The following is a 22,106-nucleotide window of genomic DNA, read 5'->3' as shown; positions in this document are numbered from 1 at the left end:
GCATGCGCAGTATACCATCAGAGAGGGGCGACGCAGCTGTCCGACACTATCAAGAAAGGATCAAAACAGACGTGTTACATTAGATTTTAGGAACTCGGTTGTTATTTCTAACAATATTTAAAACAACAAGCTTCCCAACATCGAGGATACTGAGGAGACTTAACGCCAGGAAAATAAACCAGACTAAACCGAAACTAGTAACACAGTTACGCAGTCAGACACTAACGACTCAAGGTAAGATATTCATAACGTTACTTTTAACGGTATAAAATGGAGACCCTTAACTTACAGTGTTGCTGTAGCTGATTTTCATAGCTATATGAGTGTAACGTCAGACCAGATGATGACGTCATGGTAAATAAAGATAAGTTCTATGTTTCACAAATGGAAAAGAAAAAAGGTTTTTATAGCATGTAGGCTAGATTTATTAGTGAATACAATGTTGATATATGAGAGAAGCAGAACGTTTTCCTATACATGTACATATTTTCTTTTCTTTTTCTTTTTTCCCCCCGTAATTTAAGTGAATATGTTTCTGCGTAGCCTTAATACTAGTAATAACAATACCAGGGTAATACCATGTTTCTTTTGGATATGAACCAGTTAGTCTGGGAAGTACCTCGGAGTTTATGTACATACACAAATATGATGATCATGTAGTGCTAAGTTTATAGGAAAACTTATTCTATTACCATTTGATACTACCCTACTTTCATCATGGATAAATCATTTAAATAAATGCCTTAACCGCCTATAAAACGTCTTAGAAATCTACAATCAGTGGTGAGATCTGACATGTAATGACAGCACTGATATTAAGTCAAGTTTTCCATTCAAGAGCCTCGATTGTTCCTCCCACAGAGAATTGCACAGTGACTCCTCACACACCTTCTCTCATGCTCAAGCTTTCTGTCTGAGTTATTGTAGCCTACAGCTCATTCTGCTCAAGCACACACACCCTTCTGTACGAAAACACCTCTTAGCAGTCACACTACTATATAATTCACTCTTAAAGTAAGGTTATACACTAAAATATTTTATTGTGATTAAATGCATAGTACAAGGTATAACTACTGGCTGACGAGAGACTCTAGTAATCTGTGTGAACAGTTATGTTGCAACTAGTTGCAAGTTGACTTAAGATTTGCGAAATAGTGTTGTTTCCAATTGTTCATTTAAATGAAATGGGCTTTGAAAAAACAAAACAAACGAGCAACATTACGGAGTACAAATGAATAAAGTATAGACTGTACAGAGTACAAATGAGATATGACCTAAATCAGAGTCTGCTATGAATTTATTTGAGCAGAGCGAATGCAAGCCACTATTATTAGTTCATCATAAACGACTATTTAAAACGAAGCAACATCAGCGACAGTAAATAAATTCATTATTGATTCTAAACTAAACACATGTCATTCTTTAAATACAGAACCGGTCTGATTCAATCAGAATGTGTTCTGACAAGTTAGGCTAATTAAACAGATAAGTAGCGTGGGAAACTAAAACTAGCTCTGTCAAAGTGTTTTCAACCGGTACATGTCTAGGTACATTTAACTAACCCTAAGAAATTAAGTCAGTGATATATATCTATATTGCAGCTTGGCCTGATTAAATATTGGTTACAGAGGCCACAACATGCAATGTTATCAAGCACAAAGGGAAATACTGAAACCACTGGAATGTTCCTATGATTATCTACCAGTTTGTGGCATAGAAAGTGCTGTTATTTTTCCAAAAGCTTTTATCAAGTTTCCATGTAAACAGATCAGTCCAATGGCTGCGTCGTGTGTGACCAAGGTGGAGCTGACAGTCTCCTGTGAAAACCTGCTGGACATGGATGTGTGCTCCAAATCTGACCCGCTGTGTGTCCTGCTCATGAACACATCGGGAGACCAGTGGTTTGAGGTCAGGTCACTTGTTGTGCACATAGTTCAGATATCTATGTGGATGCCTGGGCATATTTGGGAATGGGAATGTTTTGTTTCCTAGGTCAATCGCACTGAGAGGGTTAAGAACTGCTTGAACCCCAAATTTGCCAAGAAGTTTGTTGTCGATTACTACTTCGAGGTTGTTCAGAAACTCAGATTCAGCGTTTACGATATTGACAATAAAACCGTTGACTTGAGCGATGACGACTTCCTGGGTGAGTTCGAGTGCTCGCTGGGACAGGTAAGACCACCAAAGATCCTAAACATCCATGTTTTGAAGCCATTTTTACTCCATGACATTGTCTGGTGTGTGTTTTCTACACAGATTGTTTCCAGTAGCAAGCTGACGAGACCTTTAGTGCTGAAGAACAAGAGACCTGCAGGAAAGGGAACAATTACGGTGAATGTTCATGATATTTCATCACATTTACTCTCTGTGTGGTTGCTAGACAATAATATTTTTCCATAAAGTTGTTATGATAAAGAACACCAGCTTATTGTGGATAAAATTGATGGTGGACTTTTTAAAACATAATACAGATTTTCACCAAGGCTGCATTTTAGTCAACAATACAGTAAAATCAGTAATATTGTGAACTATTACTACAATTTAAAATAACTGCTTTATTTTAAAATGTAATTTATTCCCGTGATGTAAAGTTGCATTTTTGTTTAGCATCATTACTCCATTCCTTAGTGTCACATTGTCAGGGTTCGGCAAAGGGAGGAACTCAAGTGCAGACAGGAATCAGGTTACACAGAGGGTTTATTTACACAAAGGGGAAAACAAAACCCACGAGGGGGAAAACACTGACTAAGGTAAAGACTAAATAACTAAACAGGACTGGGCTCACATGTACGAACACTCACATGTACGAACACTCACATGTACGAACACTCACATGTACGAACACTCACATGTACGAACACTCACATGTACGAACACTCACATGTACGAACACTCACATGTACGAACACTCACATGTACGAACACTCACATGTACGAACACTCACATGTACGAACACTCACATGTACGAACACTCACATGTACGAACACTCACATGTACGAACACTCACATGTACGAACACTCACATGTACGAACACTCACAGTGTGGAACAATCTCAATTGAACACATATGAGGTACAATGAACCGACCAAAGACAGAGCACACTAGGAGATCTAAATAGGGGAACTAATTAAGACACGACAGGTGACACAGATACAGCAATCACGATAACACTAGGATAACAAGGGGGGCGGGGCAAGGGAACGAGACAACACAAGCACATGGCCCAAAGACAAGGCCATATGCTTGTACACAAAACACGGGTCTGTCAGGATCCTGCCTCAAGACTAGGGAAAAATCAAGGACACGAGGGCAGAATCATGACACACATGGTATTTCAGAAATGATTCTAATATGCTGATTTGCTGATCAACACACATTTATTAATATTATTATCAATGTACAATGTTTTTGTGCTAGTTTATATTTTTGTTGAAACCGCAATGCAGTTTCTTTCAGGATTCTTTGATGATTTGAAAAAAAAAAACTTTTCAAAAAACTGTCACGTTTAAAGAATTGAATATGTCTTTACTCAATAAAACAATTATACAATATACAAAAAGGAAAAATTTCTATATTTATATTCACTTCAGATCAGTGCGGAGGAAATCAAGGACAACAGAGTAGTGGATTTTGAGATGCAGGCCAGAAAACTGGACAAAAAGGTAAGACATGAGATGTGAGTTTGTGAATTTGCCTTACTTTTAAACTGTAAGATGCATTCAGTGTCTAAATTTGGGTTTCCCTGCAGGATTTCTTTGGAAAATCAGACCCCTACCTGGAATTTTACAGGCAGACGGAAACAGGCTGGCAGCTTGCTCACAGAACTGAGGTGCATCTTGTGTTGTGTGTTGGTTTAGATGCGGTGCATTGACTCGTTAATGTTTATTATAAATGTTAATGGTTATCTTTCATACCAGGTTGTGAAGAATAACTTGAACCCTTGCTGGAGGCCTTTTAAAATCCCTCTACAGTCTCTCTGTGCAGGAGACATGGAGAAACCAATCAAGGTAGAGTCTGTGGTTACTGGCTATTAAAACATTAAAACATTAAAAAGCTCTCTGTTGCTAACACAAGTGTCATATGAAAGGCTGGCCAATCTTTAATAGTTCTGGCTTGACCGTAGAGACGCTGTAAAACTCTGGCTTTGCTTTGTCAGTCAGAGGGTGTTTGGTGGCTTACAATCAGTGTTCTTGACTTTGTGATTTTTCTTGCAAAAGCATCTTAAAGGAAAAGTGACTGTCGGAAAAAGAGCAGGTATTTTTCATTTGCAAATGTGTGTGTGTCACTGAAGAGCTGCTAGTTTGTCCTTCATAGATCTGTATAGAGCTATTCTGTCCAACTGTTGATTCCTGAATGAGGTCATTTCAACCCCTTTCACGTGTTGAAGTCTTTAGGGTTGTTCACAGGAAACAGTGGCATTCGAATCTGTGAATTTTAAAACCTCACCATTTCATTTGAAAGGTTAAAGAAACCCTAACCAAATAGTTTCAAAAAGTAATGAATGAAAGGTGAGTTCATAAGGCTGAAGTTGGGGGGACCTTCTCTCAAACCCTATTATTTTGGATAAAGCATTGTGAAAAAGAGAAAAAAAACGTACATGTACATAAGCAGTAAAAGCAGGATGTAAACGTATAACAAAGATTATATAACATATACATTATGCAGTTAAAATAATTTTTAAATTGAATATAATTTATTGTAATCAAACAGTTTTTTTACTTACCAATTTTATTTTGTATTAAATATTTAAAGGTAACTGTTGAGTACAAATAAAAATATGATGATTTATGGCGATTTTTAAATGTTTAACTTTTTGAAAAATAAGATATATTTTTATTTTCTTCTGCATTCCACAAAACAGTTGTAAATACTGTTAAATATATATATATATATATATATATATATATATATATATATATATATATATATATATATATATATATATATATATATATATATATATATATATAATTTTATTTTTTTCAAATGACTGCTTTTCTCAGTGAAGGATTCAGAGAACACATGGCTGCTAAAATATTCTTTCACAACAGGTTTCGTCATATATCTAACCTTATGAAATGTGGAAAGTGGCAGGGCATCCAACATCTTTCATCTATTCATTCATTTAGAGACGTCCTGTGTGGTGTGCTGTTCTGCTGGTGTCTTACTCATTTTTGAATGAAGAGACCAATAGACCTGTGCTATGGTTCTTCATTCTTCACTTTTTGCATGACCTCTTTTGCCCTCTAGTCTCATTCCCTTCAGATCACTTCATGCTGTATTTTCAACCCTCTCTAGGTTGAATGTTACGATTATGACAACGATGGATCTCATGATTTGATAGGGATTTTTGAGACCAATATGAAGCGTCTGCAAGAGGCATCCCGCAGCGCTCCGGTGAGATGATCCTCAACGCAATTTTGATTTCATTACCTGATGGATTTCTGAATGGTCCTGAACTAAGGAAGCTGATTTTCTCCTGCAGGCAGAGTTTGAGTGCATAAACAGTAAAAAGAAACAGAAGAAGAAAAATTATAAGAACTCGGGAGTCGTGAGTGTGAAGCTTTGTCAGGTACTGTGTCACATTAACACACTCGTCGGATTTTATTCTCAACGTTCAGTATTAAACCCAATGCAAACTTTTCTAGACATGATTGTGTTTGCTGTCTCAGATTACCAGGGAATACACCTTTTTGGACTACATCATGGGAGGCTGCGAGATAAATTTCACTGTAAGTCATTAACTATTTTTTCACAAAAAATATAGGGAGTCCTTTTACATTAAACTACTATAAGGTTACAGTTAACAACAGAGCCCAAATATTTGTAACTATAATAACCAACATTCAGTCTTTGCAAACGTAAATTGCACATAATGCCGTTTTTTAATTAACTTCTAAATGATACAATTGCTATTTGTTGTTGAAACATAATCATTCACACAGTGGCTGTCATAACTTGTTTCATAAAACACATGAAATATTTACGACATCACTAACAGGTAACAAGTCAAATATAATTAAGTATATAGTCTATTATATCTCAAAATGCTGACTTCATTTTTCTATTTTTTTTTTGTTTATCATAATAATATTGCATGTATTATGTATCTATAAAATAAATAAATTCCTTCATGTTGGAGCAATATGTTCAATTAAATGTAAAAAAAAGATTCTACATTTAATATTATGAATAAAAAGAATTTTTTTTATAAAAAGAAATCATACTAAATAATAAATACAATATAAGTTATCCTTGTTTTATTTATTTATTATCTTTTTATTTATTTGTTTAATTTAGTATAGATAAAAAGACACATATTTGTGTAGAATTATATTTGCAGATAAAGCATAGTATGTTAAATTATGTAAATTCCATGTTGTAGTAATATTTTATCATATATATATTTAAAAAGCTAGATCAGTGCATTATTATAAAAACAATAATGTTAGCCAATAATAAATGCATTTTGATATTTTTATATAAATAATTTTTATATGATTATTTTGGATTATATTTGTTTATATTATGTCTCAATAAATTTAATTAATTTGCTGTATGTTGGAACAACATGTTATAATATATATTATAAAATAATATGAACGCATTATTTATAAAAACAACAATAATAATACTAAATACATTTTTTCGATTTTAATGAAATATTTTTTTATTATTTCAGTTATGATAAATAAAAAGACAGACATACATAGAACTATACTGAATATACTATGTCTCTATGAATTATATTCCCTCATGCTGAAGGATGGTAACTCGTGTCATCCCATCACATCTTTCTTCCAGGTGGGCATAGACTTCACAGGGTCAAATGGTGACCCCAGGTCACCCGATTCTTTACATTACATCAGTCCTCAAGGTGTGAATGAATATCTCTCAGCCATCTGGTCAGTTGGGCTCGTGGTCCAGGACTATGACAGGTACAAGGACACCAGTAATATATTTATTCACCATACTTTCAAATAAAAAAGCCATAGTTCTAATTCTTTCTTTCTTTTCCTGTAGTGACAAAATGTTTCCTGCGTTTGGATTTGGCGCCCAGATTCCTCCTTCATGGCAGGTAAATTAAATGCCATCTGCTGCTGTTGTTGTGAAAAACTCCCAGAAGCCTCAGTTTTACTAAAGGTTGTTTTTTTATTTCAGGTGTCTCATGAGTTCCCTCTCAACTTCAATCCCGCAAATCCGTTTTGTGCTGGTATGTCACAATATCAGACTTCAACCCTCTGGACTTGACAGGAAATGATGTGTATAAACAGCCGGTTGTATTTCTCTTCTTGTAGGTGTGGAGGGTGTGGTGGAGGCCTACAGGATGTGCCTTCCTCAGGTCAACCTTTACGGGCCTACGAACTTCGCTCCCATTATTAACCACATGGCTAGTTTCGCACAGCAGGCTTTACAGCAGAAGACAGCGTCGGTGAGATTCAACCCAAACCCAAATAGTATATACACACTGACGCTTTATGTCTTTCTGACTCCGCCCTCTATCTGTTTCAGCAATACTTTGTCCTGCTGATCATCACGGACGGAGTGATCACAGACATGGACCAGACGCGTGGAGCTATAGTGGCCGCCTCCCGCTTGCCCATGTCAATCATCATTGTGGGCGTAGGCAAAGCCGACTTCACAGATATGGAGATTCTGGACGGAGATGATGGGCGACTGAGGTCTATCACGGGAGAACCGGCCGTACGTGACATTGTGCAGTTTGTGCCCTTCAGAAAGTTCATGAACGTGAGTGAAAAACCAGTGTGAGGAGTTTAGTAGACTAGCAACTTAGGCTTGCTCTTGCTTTGGCTTTTCCCTTTTGGGGACTCTTGCAGCTCTAGGTGCTTTCTAAGATCTGATCTTGGTTTATGATTGGCGTATAGATTCGCTTTCGCTGTTAACTGTGTTCAGTATGCATCTGTTCGTAAAAGGGTGTACGTTTACCGTATTTTCCGGACTATAAATCGCACTTTTAGTTCATAGTTTGGCTGGTCCTGCGACTTATAATCAGGTGCGACTTATTTATCAAAATTAATTTGACATGAACCAGGAGAAATGAACCAAGAGAAAACATTACCGTCTACAGCCGCTAGAGGGCGCTCTATGCTGCTCACTGCTCCTGTAGTCTACACTGAAGATATAGAGCTCCCTCTCGTGGCTGTAGACGGTAATGTTTTCTCTTGGTGCTTGGTTCTAAATAAATGCAACTTATAGTCCGCTGCGACTTATATACGTGTTTTTCCTCGTCATGACGTATTTTTGGACTGATGCGACTTATACTCAGGTGCGACTTATAGTCCGAAAAATACGGTATGTGGACTCTTACATAGTTATCTCCCTCGGTGTGAATGAGCCTTAATGAACATGCAAAACCTTTTTCTTTTTTATAATAATTGTTTATGCCAGTAGACACTGAGCAAAGCCGAACACAACACAAATTTATATTTCTAATGTTTTAGTCCCATATATCTACCACATGTTATGGCTTGGAGCATCTCACCTGTGCCTTTGTGTTCATTTCATTTCAGGCTCCCAGGGAAATGCTTGCCCAATGTGTACTGGCAGAATTACCACAACAAGTCACGTCCTACTTCAGATATATAAACCTGTCGCCTCCACACGAGCCAAAACAATCATAGGCATGGACATGTAGGGCTCTCTTCTTTATCTGCACCTGTCCCCCTGTCATGCGCCTGTCTGAATTATTTATTACACATTAACGCTTGTCACAGCAGTCATATTCATCTGCTTTATTGAAAGCAGCCATTGCTAATGCAGGATTAGTAGTCACTGATGCTGTATTTGCCATTAACTGAGGGAAGGGAAGATGTTGAATGATGATCAAACTCAAAACAGGAGGTTTTCCTGAAGCTTGATGATTTTATGCTGCATTCATGTCATATCTGAATTACAAAACTGGGAGTCGTTGGACTCTGAAAGTTGTCGTTTCTGTGGCAACCTTCATAATTGGAAAAACAAATCCATGTCTATTTATACAATTTTAAACTATGTTTTGGTTTAATGGTTTATATAGTGTTATATATGTAGTTATTGATTTGAATGAATCCCTAACCAGTTTTGTCATTGCTTACTATAACAAAAAAGTAATTCTATTAAAAACTGTTCATTTAAAAAAGGAAGCTAAAAAAAAAAAAAAAAAAACAACCACAGAATTTTGTAATGGCAACTAATTAAAATAAGTGCTAGTTACTAAAACTGAAATAAAAAAATATTCAATTTAAGCAAAAAGAAAAAAAAGAAATATGAGTGCATAAAGAAATACTCAAATTAAAACTAAAACTAAAAGAATAAATGCTAATTCAAAATGTTAATATAATAAATACAGTATGATATAAATATAATACTACCGTATATAAATAATAAAAATGCTACTGTGCCAAACCATAAATTCGTCTAAAAATTTTCATAACATTATATTATATTACATTATATTGCATATATTAAATTGTATTGCATTCTGTTGTTTTTCATCGTCTTGTCAAAAACGCTAAATATGAATAAATATGATATAAATATAATACTACTTTAAGAATAAAATTGCTACTGTCACAAACCATAACAGCCTAAAACATATTATACATATTTTTGCTGAAACATTGTATCATTATTATAAATTATTTTATAATTATATGAATTATTCAATGTAAATGATAGAAATTATTTTATCTATTTAATTCTAAAATTATATTATCTAAAAATTATTGGTAATATAAATGCTAAAAGTGTCATTTGATCAAGTGCTCAAGTCCAAATAGTCATAAAATTGTAATAGTTTAATATTGGCTAATCGATAGCTGATATGATATGACATGATGGCAGAGTATGGTTTATGTTGTCTGCACTTGTAACTAACACTATGATGTTATTTAACCCCTTTCACGATTTGTGACCATGTGCTGCTCAAAGTCAGAAATACAATGACTGATGTTTCTCTCTCTCTGTAGTCTCCTAAAGAGGAGCTCTCCAAGTGTGTTCTAGCCGAGGTTCCTGGTCAGGTCGTCAACTTCTTTAAAATGATGAAGCTCCCGCCTCCGACGTCAAACACTCCAGTGGAAGCTCAAAACGGGCCGACACAGAACTGAAAGACACATACAACTCCACAGCTGGACATCATCGACCTGCCCATCTAACTTAAGGCCTTCTTAAAGAGACATACAGTACCACTTGATACATTTGTGTTGGTTTCAATTTCAGTTATTCGTTTGTTTACTTTTAAAAATCATTTAATATGTCTTCACGTGTTTTGTTCTGCCAAATGATCTTGCAGTCGTCTGTTATAGAGAGCGTTTGGATTTAAGTATCCTACTCTAAATGATCAGTTATTGAAAAATAAAAATAAAAATCGGGTATGGAGTTTAAGTTTAACGTCAACCTTGTTAGTGTTGCAGGTGAGATGACCGAATACAGCAATGGTATGAAGGCATTTATTTTTTTTTATCTCCAGTGTCATTCCCACTAACTTACAAAATTGTTTACAGTCTGCATTATCTCAATAATATTTTTGTGTCATTATCATTCTTATATTCGTATATTTGTATATGATTTTTTTAACCATTGCCTGAAAAAGCCATTTCTTCATAAACTCTGTCTAGTGCACAATATCATATTGATCACATTAATGTGCCTGATCTTTTGCAGTTTCTATACAGAAAGTCGTGCATGTATGTTTGATTTATATCTATGGATAGCATGTGGCAGCTTTTTACCTGCCATGTTTTCATTTTAGCAGAAAGCACTTACAGCTAAAACCACTGAGGAATGGTGCTCAGATCTCAATCTATAAAGATGCAAGCCATTGATACTGACGTCTGGATGAGTCAGTCCTGTTATGTGCCTGAATGCACTATGCATTAATACAATAATAGTACCGGTAATATGCTCAGGTAATCGTTTTTTGAATCAGTATTAACCATTTAAGATGCAAATGATGTTTAGTTTGCTTTACATTTGATCTGTAACAACACATCGTGCTCAATTAGTGCTGAGAGGAGTATAATTAAATCATCTTAAAGGTAATTTAAATAAAACCGTTTTTGTTTCATCAGATACGGTATCATAATGTAATGTGTCAGCTCAGCAGTTGCTGATATGCCTGTAGCATGCCTTGTTTCACATACAGTAAATAAAACACCAAAAAGTGGATTGTGATTTTTTTTTTGTGTGCAATTTTATTAAGGTACAATAAATAAAGATGACAATGAAACTAGATTATTAAATATTTTATTTTTATTTCATGAAAAACTTGCAAATTGCACAGCCAGGAAACCCATCCACTGTGACACTGCCTATCTATCTATCTATCTATCTATCTATCTATCTATCATAGATGGATGTACTGTAATTAATAAATGTGTGGATGGATTAATGGATGTTTTAGGAGGTTGGGATGGATGGATGGATTTTCAACTCTTTTTTTCTGCAGCTTGAGCCTGCAGGAAAGAGAAGTGTTACCGTTATTTCAGATCGCTCAACTATTTATATGCAAACGTTTAATCTGTATTACTGATCAGATCATTTTCAGATCATCACACACACCCTGAGTTTCTCCAGTAATCCTCCTTTCCCAAAGCCTCCAAAAGCACGTAACATTTTCGGAGTGGGTGGTTTTTGTCCGAACATTGCCAATCCCTTCTTCTTTTCTCCTTCATCTTTGACGGGAGCAGCTTTGCCTTTGGCCTTCATCAGTTTCCTGCGCAGAGAACGAATCGTCCTTTATTGTAGCTCCTGCATTTATCTATTAAATCTGTTCTTGGAGAAACGGTGCATGTTGTAGGACCGTGACCCTCTGACTCACCGTCCCTTCCTGGCCAGCACTTTCTGAGACTCGGGGTAATGGACCAGGATGTCATTGAGATCTTTCTTATCCAGTACGAAAAGGTTGGCAAATCCGTGAGCAGCAACATTTGCTGTTCTCCTGTTGCCTCCATCTTTTGCAGACTGTAAAAGACTGAAAATAAATAGTTTTTTGTTTTAGGAACAATCTTATTTATTATTGCACTAAATTTCAATCAGTATTTTATTTTTTTATTCAGCAATGATGCATTTATTTGATGTGATGTTGCAGTAAAGACATCTATAAATTTATCTAATTAAATTATTCAATTTTATAAAATTACTGTTTTTAATGTATTCTTGACCAAATAAATAGCCTCAGTTAGATTTTACTTTTAGAAACATCAAAAAAAATTTAGACCACACATTTTTGACAAGTATCCTATATAGATCATCTTTCAGGTACCTGATCTCTCCGAACACACAGCCTGCTTTCAGAGTCACAAACACAATCTTATTGTCCGGTCCACCAATGACCTGCACCTCTCCGGCTTTAATAATATACATTTCTCTCCCAATGTCACCCTGCATGAAGCGACGGAAGACATTTGCTCATGATAATTGTCTGAATCACTTTGTGAAATCAATGTAATATCAGATATACATGGGTCATTATATTTGATGTTCTCACCTTCTTACACACAAAGTCTCCTGGCAAGTACACAATGGATTTCAGGCGCAGTAACATGTCCACAAGCATCTGGCTGTCACAGCCCTAGATAAATACGTTTGAAATAGCAAAAACTTGAAATGAAATCAATCCCTCACTTGTTTTCCCTTTTTTCCCCACACTTTTTATCATTCTAACACGGATTTACTTCATTGAAGTGCACAAGAGTAGATTAAATAGATGCCACCAGTAGGAGGCAGTGGAGTTTTTCCCCCGCTGTTTTTAAAGTGTTGCTAAAATGCGTTTTAGCCTTTAGCACTTCTGGTTCCATTGTCCTGAAGTGTTTTTTCTTTTCTTTTAATGAATAATTTTCTGTTTTGTTTTGTTTTAGTGCTGGACATGTTATTTAGGCTCCAAAACACATCAAAGTTGCATTAATTTGTGAATATTATCATTATAAAAATGTGTAAGAGTCATAAACTTTTGGTCGCCAAGCTTATTTTCAGTAATAATCCAGAATCCAGTGATGCAACGTAATAATCTAAAGCCTAATGTAAAAAATCCTGTTGGGTTGAATCATCAAAACAATAAAAGATTGAAAAAGCTTAAAATAAAAAGGTTTTACCCATTTGTCAATATGAGTTTTTAAACATTTACAATATAATCAAATTTAGTATGATCACTTTTTCATTTATATATTTTAAGTACAGGTCACAATATTAAGTTATGCTGAATGACAATAGAACATTATATAACCAATATTTTAGCATTTTATTTTCACAAAAACATAAGACTGTTTACTTGATTTAATATGCTTTTTATGCATATTAAAGTAAAGTTAATTTAAAGCGGACACCAAAATTTGATGTTTCGTCTTTGACCCACATGCAACACTCCATAAATGTCAATATCAGCAAATTTTTTACTTTATATATTTCACTGACATTATTAAGTTTTACCTTGAAGAGGTCGATCTTCTGGAAGGTGGTGAGGTTGATGTCCACAGCGATGGCTGTTCTCATCACCAGAGGCATCTTTTCTAATAACTCCGATTCATCTGTGGAAAAACAGATTTTTTTTTTGCATTTTGCATCTGTTTAGATTTATTGTAACTGTATAAACGATCATCCCAAAACTAGCTGTTTTAATCAAGCACTTTTATTAAGAATAACTCTTACCCAGCATGCCCTGGGAGTCCCAGGTGTAGTTGTACCAGGTGCGTACTCTGTTCTGCACCAGCTTTGGGATGGTGTAGGTGTTCATATACGCCACACAGGCGTCCATAGACGCGCGGAAGTAGGTCTGTCCCGCCGTAGCTGCTCCGATGACATCTCTCATCTGGGTTTAAACAGATTTTGATCAGTGCTGTGAAGTTATTATTCTGGGTCATGTGTTATAGTATTATTTAACTTACCTGTCCAATCAAGCTAGAGAAGACGAAGACTCCTGTGAAGAAGTTGACCAGCTGGAAGATGATCTCAAAGAGCGTATGGGGCTCGGGGAGACCTCCGATAGTAATCAGCGTCCGAGTCGCAAAATAATAACAGCGGAGATACCTTGACAAAAAAAAGGACAATATTTTCAGTATAATATTTATTTATATATTAATATTTTATTTTGAATGTATTTAAATGTATTGATTTTTAAAGGGCATAAAAAAAATTATAGTATAATTTAATAATTAAGTATAACACTGTAATTCAATTTTAAATAAAGTAAATTTTAATTTATTAATAGCTACTTTTTACGAAATATATGAAATAATTGAAAAAAAAATAATAATTATAATTCATACGCATTTCCTTTTCCATCATATGTCCATTTTGTGCTGCCAAGCCCTTCGTATTCTGATGCTACATAGTAAAGGCAGGAGTTTAAATGGAGACAGAAGAGCAGATATCCTGTAGTGCGGCCAACTCTGAAAAAACCCCCCAAAAAAACAGCATTACTATTATTATTATTGGTCAAACATAAAGAATAGTAGATTAGCATATAGAAATCACACATGCCTCCAGATATACGCCTTAGCCATGACGCTTTCCAGACGATCGCTGAACTCAAAAAATGATTGATACTAAAAAGAAAGAAGGAATATGTACATTAAATAGAGCTCATTACACAGTACACTAAATAGTAATGTACAAAACTGTAGTGGAGAACTACTGTTATTGTTAACTAAAACTATTAAATCATTTCCATTAATTGAAATGAAGCTAAAATAAGTTCAATCAAATATTAGATTAAGAAAATTAATTAGAAATGTTGTCTTAATTGTCAACGAACTGAAATAAGTTACGTTTTAAAATTAATAAAACTAAAACTGAAATGAAAAATTGTTTTTTTAAAGGGATACTCCATCCCAAAATGAAAAGTTAATTAATTAATTACTTATAAAAGGTATCAAGCGACGAGAATGTGCAAAGAAAACAAAAATAACGACTTTATTCAACAATTCGTCTCTCTGCATCACAGTAATGCTATTTTGGAGAATATCAGCTGACGAATTGTTGAATGAGGTCATTATTTTTGTTTTCTTTGCATATAAAAGGTATTTTCATTGCTTCATAACTTTATGGTTGAACCACCGATGGCAAATGGACTATTCTGATGATGTCTTTCATATTTTTCTGGATCTTGACAGTGTAATTTACTTTGCAGTCTATGGGACATTCACAAGCCTCTTGGTTTTCATCCAAAATATCTTAAATTGTGTTCTGAAGACATGGGGGTCAACAAAGTTTGGAATGACATGGGGTAAGTTATTAATGACAAAATTTTCATTTTGGGGTTGAGTATCCCTTTAAATGAAAGCTATTATTAAAGCTAAAAATGAAATGAAAACTGAAAATCAATTGAATAAAATGAATTTCAGATATGCATAATAATGAAATAAATAAATAAATAATCTGAATGAAAGAAAACAGATTTGGCTGGGTGAGTAACTGACCCGCATAAACCGGTTCATCCTAAAGATCGACGTAAACCCAAAGTGGAAACACAGCAAATCAAATGGTATGATGCTTATCAGGTCTGTCTGTTGAGAGAAAATATCATCAAATAAAATAAATATAATATGCATATTTTTAAATATACGTTTAATTTTATTATTATTATTATTTTTATTAATCGTAGCCTATATATAATTTTTACTCACCTGAAATCTGGCAGATTCCCTGTACCTCCGTTTTGCCATTATTCTGTCTTTCTGAGGAAACAAATGTGCAGGTTTTTGAGTGGACGTCCTAAGCCCCTTTCACACTGCCATTCCGGCAAATACAGGGGTAAAGTGTTCCTGCAATTGTTCCCTGGTCGCTAGACTTGGCACTTTCACACTGCCAGTGATGACCCGGTATATGTGCGTGCTTTTATACACAACCCTTGAAGATCCCGTAAGGACACGTGACATCAGCGCGTGACGTGTAATGTACGAGTCGACAACGCTTGGCACGTTATACTTTCACTGAAGCAAGCAAACGATCTCTGCGTCAGCGCGGAAAGTGAGGAACTAACTGATCTCTGCTTCATTACAGTTTGCACATGTGTTTTCGTCGCGAACGTTGATCTTTCCTCAAAACAGCCGGTAAAAGAGTCGCGCGATAACGCACGTCATCACTTCGATATGGAATTAGATCTGGCTTTTGTTCACACAGCGCTCGTCCCGGGTCGAACCCCGCAATGTTACTAGGTCCCCGACCTGGGTTTAATTCGGTAATCAATTCCGGGATGTGGTTGTTTTCACACGGAAGACGACCCGGCAATGTTCCGGAAATATTGTGGGTCAGACGTGCAGTGTGAAAGGGGCTCTATTGACACAGCTCCAAAAGTGTCTATACCAAGATCCACTTACTATGATGTCTCCTGCTTTCACAAACTGCAAGCGCGGCTGAAACATGGTGATATCTACGATGTTCACAAGGTCTGCCAGGATGTCAAAAAAGATCCAGAAGGGGATGGTCCCAGGCGTGTGGTACGGGAAACACAAACGTGCTGTGGCCAGCCAAACGTTGTAGTTAAAAGCGATTGTCACGACACTCAGCCATTTAATATACCGCCGATCTAGAAGGAAGAACAAACATGTGTAGGTCAGTGTTTTGTACTTCAAGAGGCATCTTCAGTTCTCATAGTGTCATACCTGTGAAAGGGTCAATGGTTGTCCCCAAATATGCGTCCATCATGTCTTCGAAAGGTTTGAGAAGTGCGTCTATGCACGTGCATTTGATTTTTGGGCAGATGGCTTCAGCCGCCTCCTTATCGGCCTTCTCCTTCTCGGCTTTCAGCTTTTCCTCTTTCTCTTTCTTTTCTTTCTCCTCTTTTTCTTTCTTCGCCGCTGCTTTCTTAGCATCCTCCTCTTTTTTCTTCTGCTCGGCCTCTTCTCGTTTTATTCTCTCCGCTTCCTGCTTTCTGATCCAGTCTCCCTTTCGGTAAACCGGTGCTGGATATCAACAAGTAGACTAAAGTTTAGAAGAGGACAAACCTCTAACCTGGAAAATCCAAGTGGGAGCTAGTTTTTCATGTTTTTTGCTGGATAAAATTGGTCATTTATAAGCATTACATGGTCCAAGTTGGTGTAGATGGTTGATAAGATTAAAGAGTTAGTTCACCCAAAAATAAAAATACAGTTTAAGATATTTTAGATTTAGCCCGAGAGCTTTCTGTCCCTCTATTGAAAATGTATGTACATGTTACATGATGATGTTTTTCTTACCTTTCTGGACATGGACATTATACCGTACACACAGCTTCAATGGAGGGACTGAGAGCTCTCGGACTAAATCTAAAATATCTTAAACTGTGTTCTGAAGATGAACGGAGGTCTCACGGGTTTGGAACAGCATGAGGGTGAGTCATTAATGACATAATTTTCATTTTTGGGTGAACTAACCCTTTAACTATCAGCTGTTTTTGATCTGGCAGACAGCAACAAACCAGCAATATTTTCCAAAGGCCACTTTAAGCTAGAATAACCTGGTTCTTCCAGCAGGGTAAATAAGTCAAACTGTAAGAAAAAAATCCTTGAGGAACAAAAAAATTAGAAACACCTCCTAGATTACATTACTGATGTATTGTCTTGTAACAGCAGGATTCAGAGAGACTTTACTCACTGATTGGTGGGCTGCGCTCTGGGGACGAGGAGTAGGGGTCTATGACTTTCTCCTTAAAAAGCTCGGTCCTCTCCCGTAGTTTTTTCACGATGTCTCGCAGCTGGTCGTCACAGAATCTGTTGATGACGAAGGGTGGAGTTGGTGTTGATGGTGCATCCTCACTATGTGAAAAAGACACATAGGAAAAAGAGGGCTTAATTATGTAAAAATCACTAGTAGTAGTAACAGTACTAAGTTGTAGTAGTAATTTAGACTACGGAGAGTCCTGAGATGTTCTGTTTCCCTTTCTAAACCTGAGGCAGAAATGAAAGAATCAAGAACAACCACGCGTATAGCAGTTGTATAATTTGTGTGCATTATAAGTTAATTTGTTATGTGGTGTATTGTTAAGGGATAATGTACATCCAAACGGCTGTTATCGAAAAAAATATCGCAGAACAAAGCGGAGAGGTCTTGTATCATCCGGAAGGGGGTTATTCTGCTATAACAACCAGCTGGTTGTACATTATCTTGCTTATTACATGGCTAAATAATTAGACGAGAATTATTGATTTGAGTTGAAATATTTGAATGAATTTGAATGATGCGACTGACCAATCATTATCAAGTATTCCACAGAGCTGTGTAATAATACGAATTATGAACTATGGACTGGTTTAGTTATGTGAACATAGAGAATATTTTGCTTAAGCTCTTTCACCACTACTGCAAACAACACATCCCATGGCCAAGACTTGATCTGATTTCAGAGGAAGTTCAGCAGACGGTGTAAAACTGTACCTCATCTATTTATAATCATTGTAATCAATGCAATTCTGCCTTTGTGACAAATCCTGGCTGCACAACTGTTGAGTTAAGATTAGGACTGCCCCAAAACACTAACATGTGTTCCTCTTTTCCATCTGGTGTTGTCTTGTTTACTGTTCATCAGCTAAAATGGGCCCATGTAGTGAATTTAGTACTCAATTTAGTCTGGCAGCAGATGTTAGTATCATTGCATTCAGCACATTCAAGAATTGTGACTGGAAAATGATGACAGCCTAGCATGGTTTGCTGAAATCAATATAGAGAGACACAAAGAAACTCCTGTTCACACGTGAGGACGTTCTCGTGACCTTCTAAAATCACAAATACTGCAGATCCCCTAATCTACTTTCAGCTTCTTTTGGAGTTACACGCTAAACATCGAGTGGAAGATGACAGCAAAGATCTGCTCCAACAATGACATGAATGGACAAAGTCACTGAAACTTTCTGCTGCCAAGAACCTGCAAATATGATGATCCTTTGACAAAGTACCCATTCCTAAAATATAAAAAAGCAGATTTGCATTTATAGTGTGTATTAAAAAAATATTAAAGGTGATGTTTAAAGACAAAAATATGCAATCTGGTAAATGTTATATATACATATATAACATTTACCAGATTGCATATTTTCTAAATATAAAAAAATAAATAAATAAATAATAAAAAATATATATATATATATATATATATATATATATATGTGTGTGTGTGTGTGTATGTATGTATGTACTGTGTATTAAATACACACACACATACAGTATATATTTTGAAAATATTTACATGTATATACATTTATATATTTCTTATATATTATATATAAATATATTTAATACATAAACATAATATATTTTTCTTAAATATATACATGCATGTGTTTGTGTGTGTGTATGTATATTTAAATAATAAATATACATGGTATACACATATTATGTAAACAAAAATGTTTATTATGGATCATTTTATTAATCATTTGACAACACTAATTATTTATATTATTATTATTATATCTTTAGAAATAAATCTATTATTTATTATATTCATAGTATTATAAGCAATATTTATGTATTTATTTACTTAAAAATACTAGTTAAATACTACTTAATATACTAGTTGTGGTGTTATAAAAGACAACAAAATCGAATTATTTATTTATGGATTTATTTATGTATGTATTTTGTATAGGATATTTAATAATAATATATTTAATGAATCATATTATTAATACTCAGAATAATTCAACATTTAATCTTTTTTTTTTTTTACTTCTCTTTTCTTCTCTAAACCTTTTCTTCCAGCTCTTGTGGCCCCTTTGTGACTTCAGGTCCCCAGTTTGAAAACCTTTCAGTATAGAACACACTACATATAATGAGAATATTTAAGTCTAAACTCTTACCCCTCTGCGGCTGCTGCTCCGGGATCAGCTGGATCCGCTGGTTTGGCTTCTGGTTTAGGGGGCTCTGGAGCAGGAGCTGGTTCTTAAGAAGCACGGGTCAGAATTAGAGGTTTTGGGATAATGATTTGCTCATTTCTGGATTAGCACATAATTAAAAACAAACTGTGCACAGAAAAAAATATCTTAATTACTACAATTATGTTTAATGTTTTAATAAGTTAGGCTTCAGCTTCTCCTGACATGCTGCTAATTAATAAAGTACTTTAACAAGGGGTCCATTATACTTCAAATGCCCTACCTAAAATACCCTTCAAATGAGAATGTCTCCAGGATTCCAGATGAAAACATCAACCGTACTTTCTAAAACTGTCCCTCTTAAAAAAATGTACACAAAGAATTGTAGTTTCCCTTAATGGAACATCATCTCGTGAAGTGCAGATGGATGAAGACTCACCGGGCTTTTCCTCCCTTTTCTCTTCTTTTTTTTCTTCAGCTTTCTTTGCATCTGTATTTTCCTCCTGTTAACACAGAAATTTTTCACAACACATTTCCAGTTTATAGCAGTGATGTTTGAACGAATGAGTGGTGTGTCATTATCTGTTTTACACTCAGTGAAAGGCTGCATCAACTGACAATAAGATGTGTACATGCAAATTGTTTTACAGTATTTGTGAGCATCAGGGTTATCATCTTTAACTAAAACCATAAAAGATTTACTTGAAAACATTTACTCATTACTTGAAATAAGACAAAAACAAAAAAAACTTATTTCAACTAGTTGTAACAGCAGCAGTTTTAATTTGTGTCTTCTTTAAGTTGAAGAGCTAAAATAACTAAAACTAAGAAATAAAAAAAGACTAAAAATGGCAAAAATAACAAAATTACTAAAACTTAAACATTTAAGTGAAGCCATAAAATATATATAAAAATACTAGTATATCAACAATACTAAAATAACACTGATGGGCATTACTAGAAACATCAGTAGCCTGATGCTGACATACAGTAATGGTTTTTATATATTAATAATATTTAGGGAATAAACTTCTGTAAATATAATTTGATTACTCAAGTACCATTATATACAGTTTTATATTAGTTATATTTATTTAATTATCAATAGATATTATAGGGTGTTAGACGATGGGTATTATGTAATAAATTATAACTGACCCATTTTATTTACTTTGTTCTAATTATTATGCATTTAGATGCTAATTGACATTTAATTTGATTATTGGTCCATTTCATGCATGCCCTTTTATTAAACTGTTAAATGTTTAAAGTATATTTCAGACTAAATCAAAAAGAAGTACCAGAGACAATTTCTCTTTTATAGTGTCACAGTCAAGAAATGATTTGCTCTTTTAACATGTATAAATGTCTATGGATCCTTCCATTCCCACATAAATGTCTAAAACATTATTAGTAAGTATTAGCTATTATAAGCTGTTTAAATTCACATAGTTTATTCAGATATCTTATCCTTTGAGCTGCCTTTCCAGTAAAGCAGGATACATTTATTTGGTAAAATTGCTATCTATTTTTTTTTTATAAAGAAAAAAAAACATATCTCTCGGAAACTGAAGTAAATTGTATGTTATGGGATGAATCTGGTGCTGTGTTGTGCTAAATCAAGGTGCTCGTCGTACCTTTGTCGGAGGAGCAGGTGCAGGTGAAGGCACTGGTGTTGGAGATCCAGGGATCTGAGCGACTACCACCTCAGTTTTGGGCCGAAAAAGCGTTTTCAAAGTGCTGAACATGGCTGCACGGGTTCGAGCAGGCACGCGATCCCATCCAGATTTATCCTTCCACTCTCTTTATCCACCTGTCGCTGATGTGTGAACTCTGACCTGCTTCAATTAATTCTCAGAGCTCTATTAATTCCCTCTTAGGAACGGCCCTTTTCCCCACAGTTTGACTGACCTATCACTGGCCTTCTCACTTGCAGTCAACCAATCACAATCATTCTATTCAAATGGCATTATAGGGTGAGCTTTAAAGGGCCATTTCTATTTGTAAAGTCAAATTTGCGCTGCTTTTTACAGATATGAGAGATATTCATGCACGACTGGCTCACATTTGATTACTCAAAGTGTGCCAGACAGCACTTTAATAGTGCATTCGTGGGCTATTCTGGAGCAGCTAGATATTCCTGCAGTTTGTGCTGTGGGTCCACATTTAGAAAGACTACTTTGTTAATTAAAACTCTCAGCGTCCCTGCCAGACTAAAGCGATTAACTGTGAGATCCCACGGCAGACTGACTCAACTACAGTCCTTGGCTAACTGAGAGCAGAAGCCTGTGTAAATTCTCAAGTATAAATAAACCTCTG

At 35.3% G+C, this 22,106-nt stretch overlaps 2 protein-coding genes across 4 annotated transcripts; one reads left to right on the top strand and one right to left on the bottom strand.

Annotated features, from left to right (window-relative positions):
- The first annotated feature begins 10 nt into the window (after positions 1–10).
- LOC113042551 (copine-3-like) lies at positions 11–11,171 on the top strand. Of its 3 annotated transcripts, none has more exons than XM_026201488.1 (17): positions 11–234; positions 1,768–1,908; positions 1,993–2,172; positions 2,257–2,331; positions 3,594–3,665; positions 3,752–3,832; positions 3,921–4,010; positions 5,302–5,400; positions 5,489–5,575; positions 5,676–5,735; positions 6,808–6,941; positions 7,027–7,081; positions 7,165–7,216; positions 7,302–7,435; positions 7,516–7,752; positions 8,535–8,655; positions 9,972–11,171. In XM_026201488.1, the coding sequence occupies exons 2-16, from the start codon at positions 1,777–1,779 to the stop codon at positions 8,643–8,645; spliced, it is 1,599 nt and encodes a 532-aa protein (XP_026057273.1). In that variant the 5' UTR covers positions 11–234; positions 1,768–1,776; the 3' UTR covers positions 8,646–8,655; positions 9,972–11,171. The 3 variants fall into 3 exon arrangements, with proteins under 3 accessions (XP_026057273.1, XP_026057275.1, XP_026057272.1); XM_026201490.1 differs by having other exon boundaries at positions 8,535–8,645; positions 9,972–10,101; XM_026201487.1 differs by lacking the exon at positions 8,535–8,655.
- Positions 11,172–11,314: 143 nt separating this feature from the next.
- Positions 11,315–21,535, bottom strand: LOC113042703 (cyclic nucleotide-gated cation channel beta-3-like). The gene is made up of 18 exons (XM_026201726.1): positions 21,425–21,535; positions 20,227–20,290; positions 19,773–19,854; positions 17,572–17,732; positions 16,602–16,901; positions 16,317–16,525; positions 15,624–15,674; positions 15,417–15,503; positions 14,479–14,543; positions 14,265–14,387; positions 13,884–14,025; positions 13,648–13,807; positions 13,429–13,526; positions 12,491–12,574; positions 12,266–12,384; positions 11,822–11,974; positions 11,563–11,716; positions 11,315–11,456 (listed from the first exon to the last, which is right to left on the bottom strand). Exons 1-18 carry the CDS (start codon positions 21,533–21,535, stop codon positions 11,430–11,432), a joined length of 2,190 nt encoding a protein of 729 aa, XP_026057511.1. The 3' UTR covers positions 11,315–11,429.
- Positions 21,536–22,106: the final 571 nt, after the last annotated feature.

This window comes from Carassius auratus, chromosome 24, assembly GCF_003368295.1.
Source record: "Carassius auratus strain Wakin chromosome 24, ASM336829v1, whole genome shotgun sequence".
NCBI lineage: Eukaryota > Metazoa > Chordata > Actinopteri > Cypriniformes > Cyprinidae > Carassius > Carassius auratus.
The sequence above is the reverse complement of the archived record's forward strand: the minus strand, read 5'-3'. Positions and strand labels throughout refer to the sequence as shown.

Excerpts from the sequence above, each read along its gene's own strand:
- LOC113042551 (XM_026201487.1), top strand. The coding sequence starts at position 1,777 with ATGGCTGCGTCGTGTGTGACCAAGGTGGAGCTGACAGTCTCCTGTGAA. Across the intron at positions 3,833-3,920 it reads AGCTTGCTCACAGAACTGAG|GTTGTGAAGAATAACTTGAA; the intron begins GTGCATCTTGTG and ends CTTTCATACCAG. Across the intron at positions 7,436-7,515 it reads TACAGCAGAAGACAGCGTCG|CAATACTTTGTCCTGCTGAT; the intron begins GTGAGATTCAAC and ends TATCTGTTTCAG.
- LOC113042703 (XM_026201726.1), bottom strand. The coding sequence starts at position 21,535 with ATGTTCAGCACTTTGAAAACGCTTTTTCGGCCCAAAACTGAGGTGGTA. Across the intron at positions 15,504-15,623 it reads GGGAATCTGCCAGATTTCAG|ACAGACCTGATAAGCATCAT; the intron begins GTGAGTAAAAAT and ends TTCTCTCAACAG. Across the intron at positions 14,388-14,478 it reads GCTAAGGCGTATATCTGGAG|AGTTGGCCGCACTACAGGAT; the intron begins GCATGTGTGATT and ends GGGTTTTTTCAG.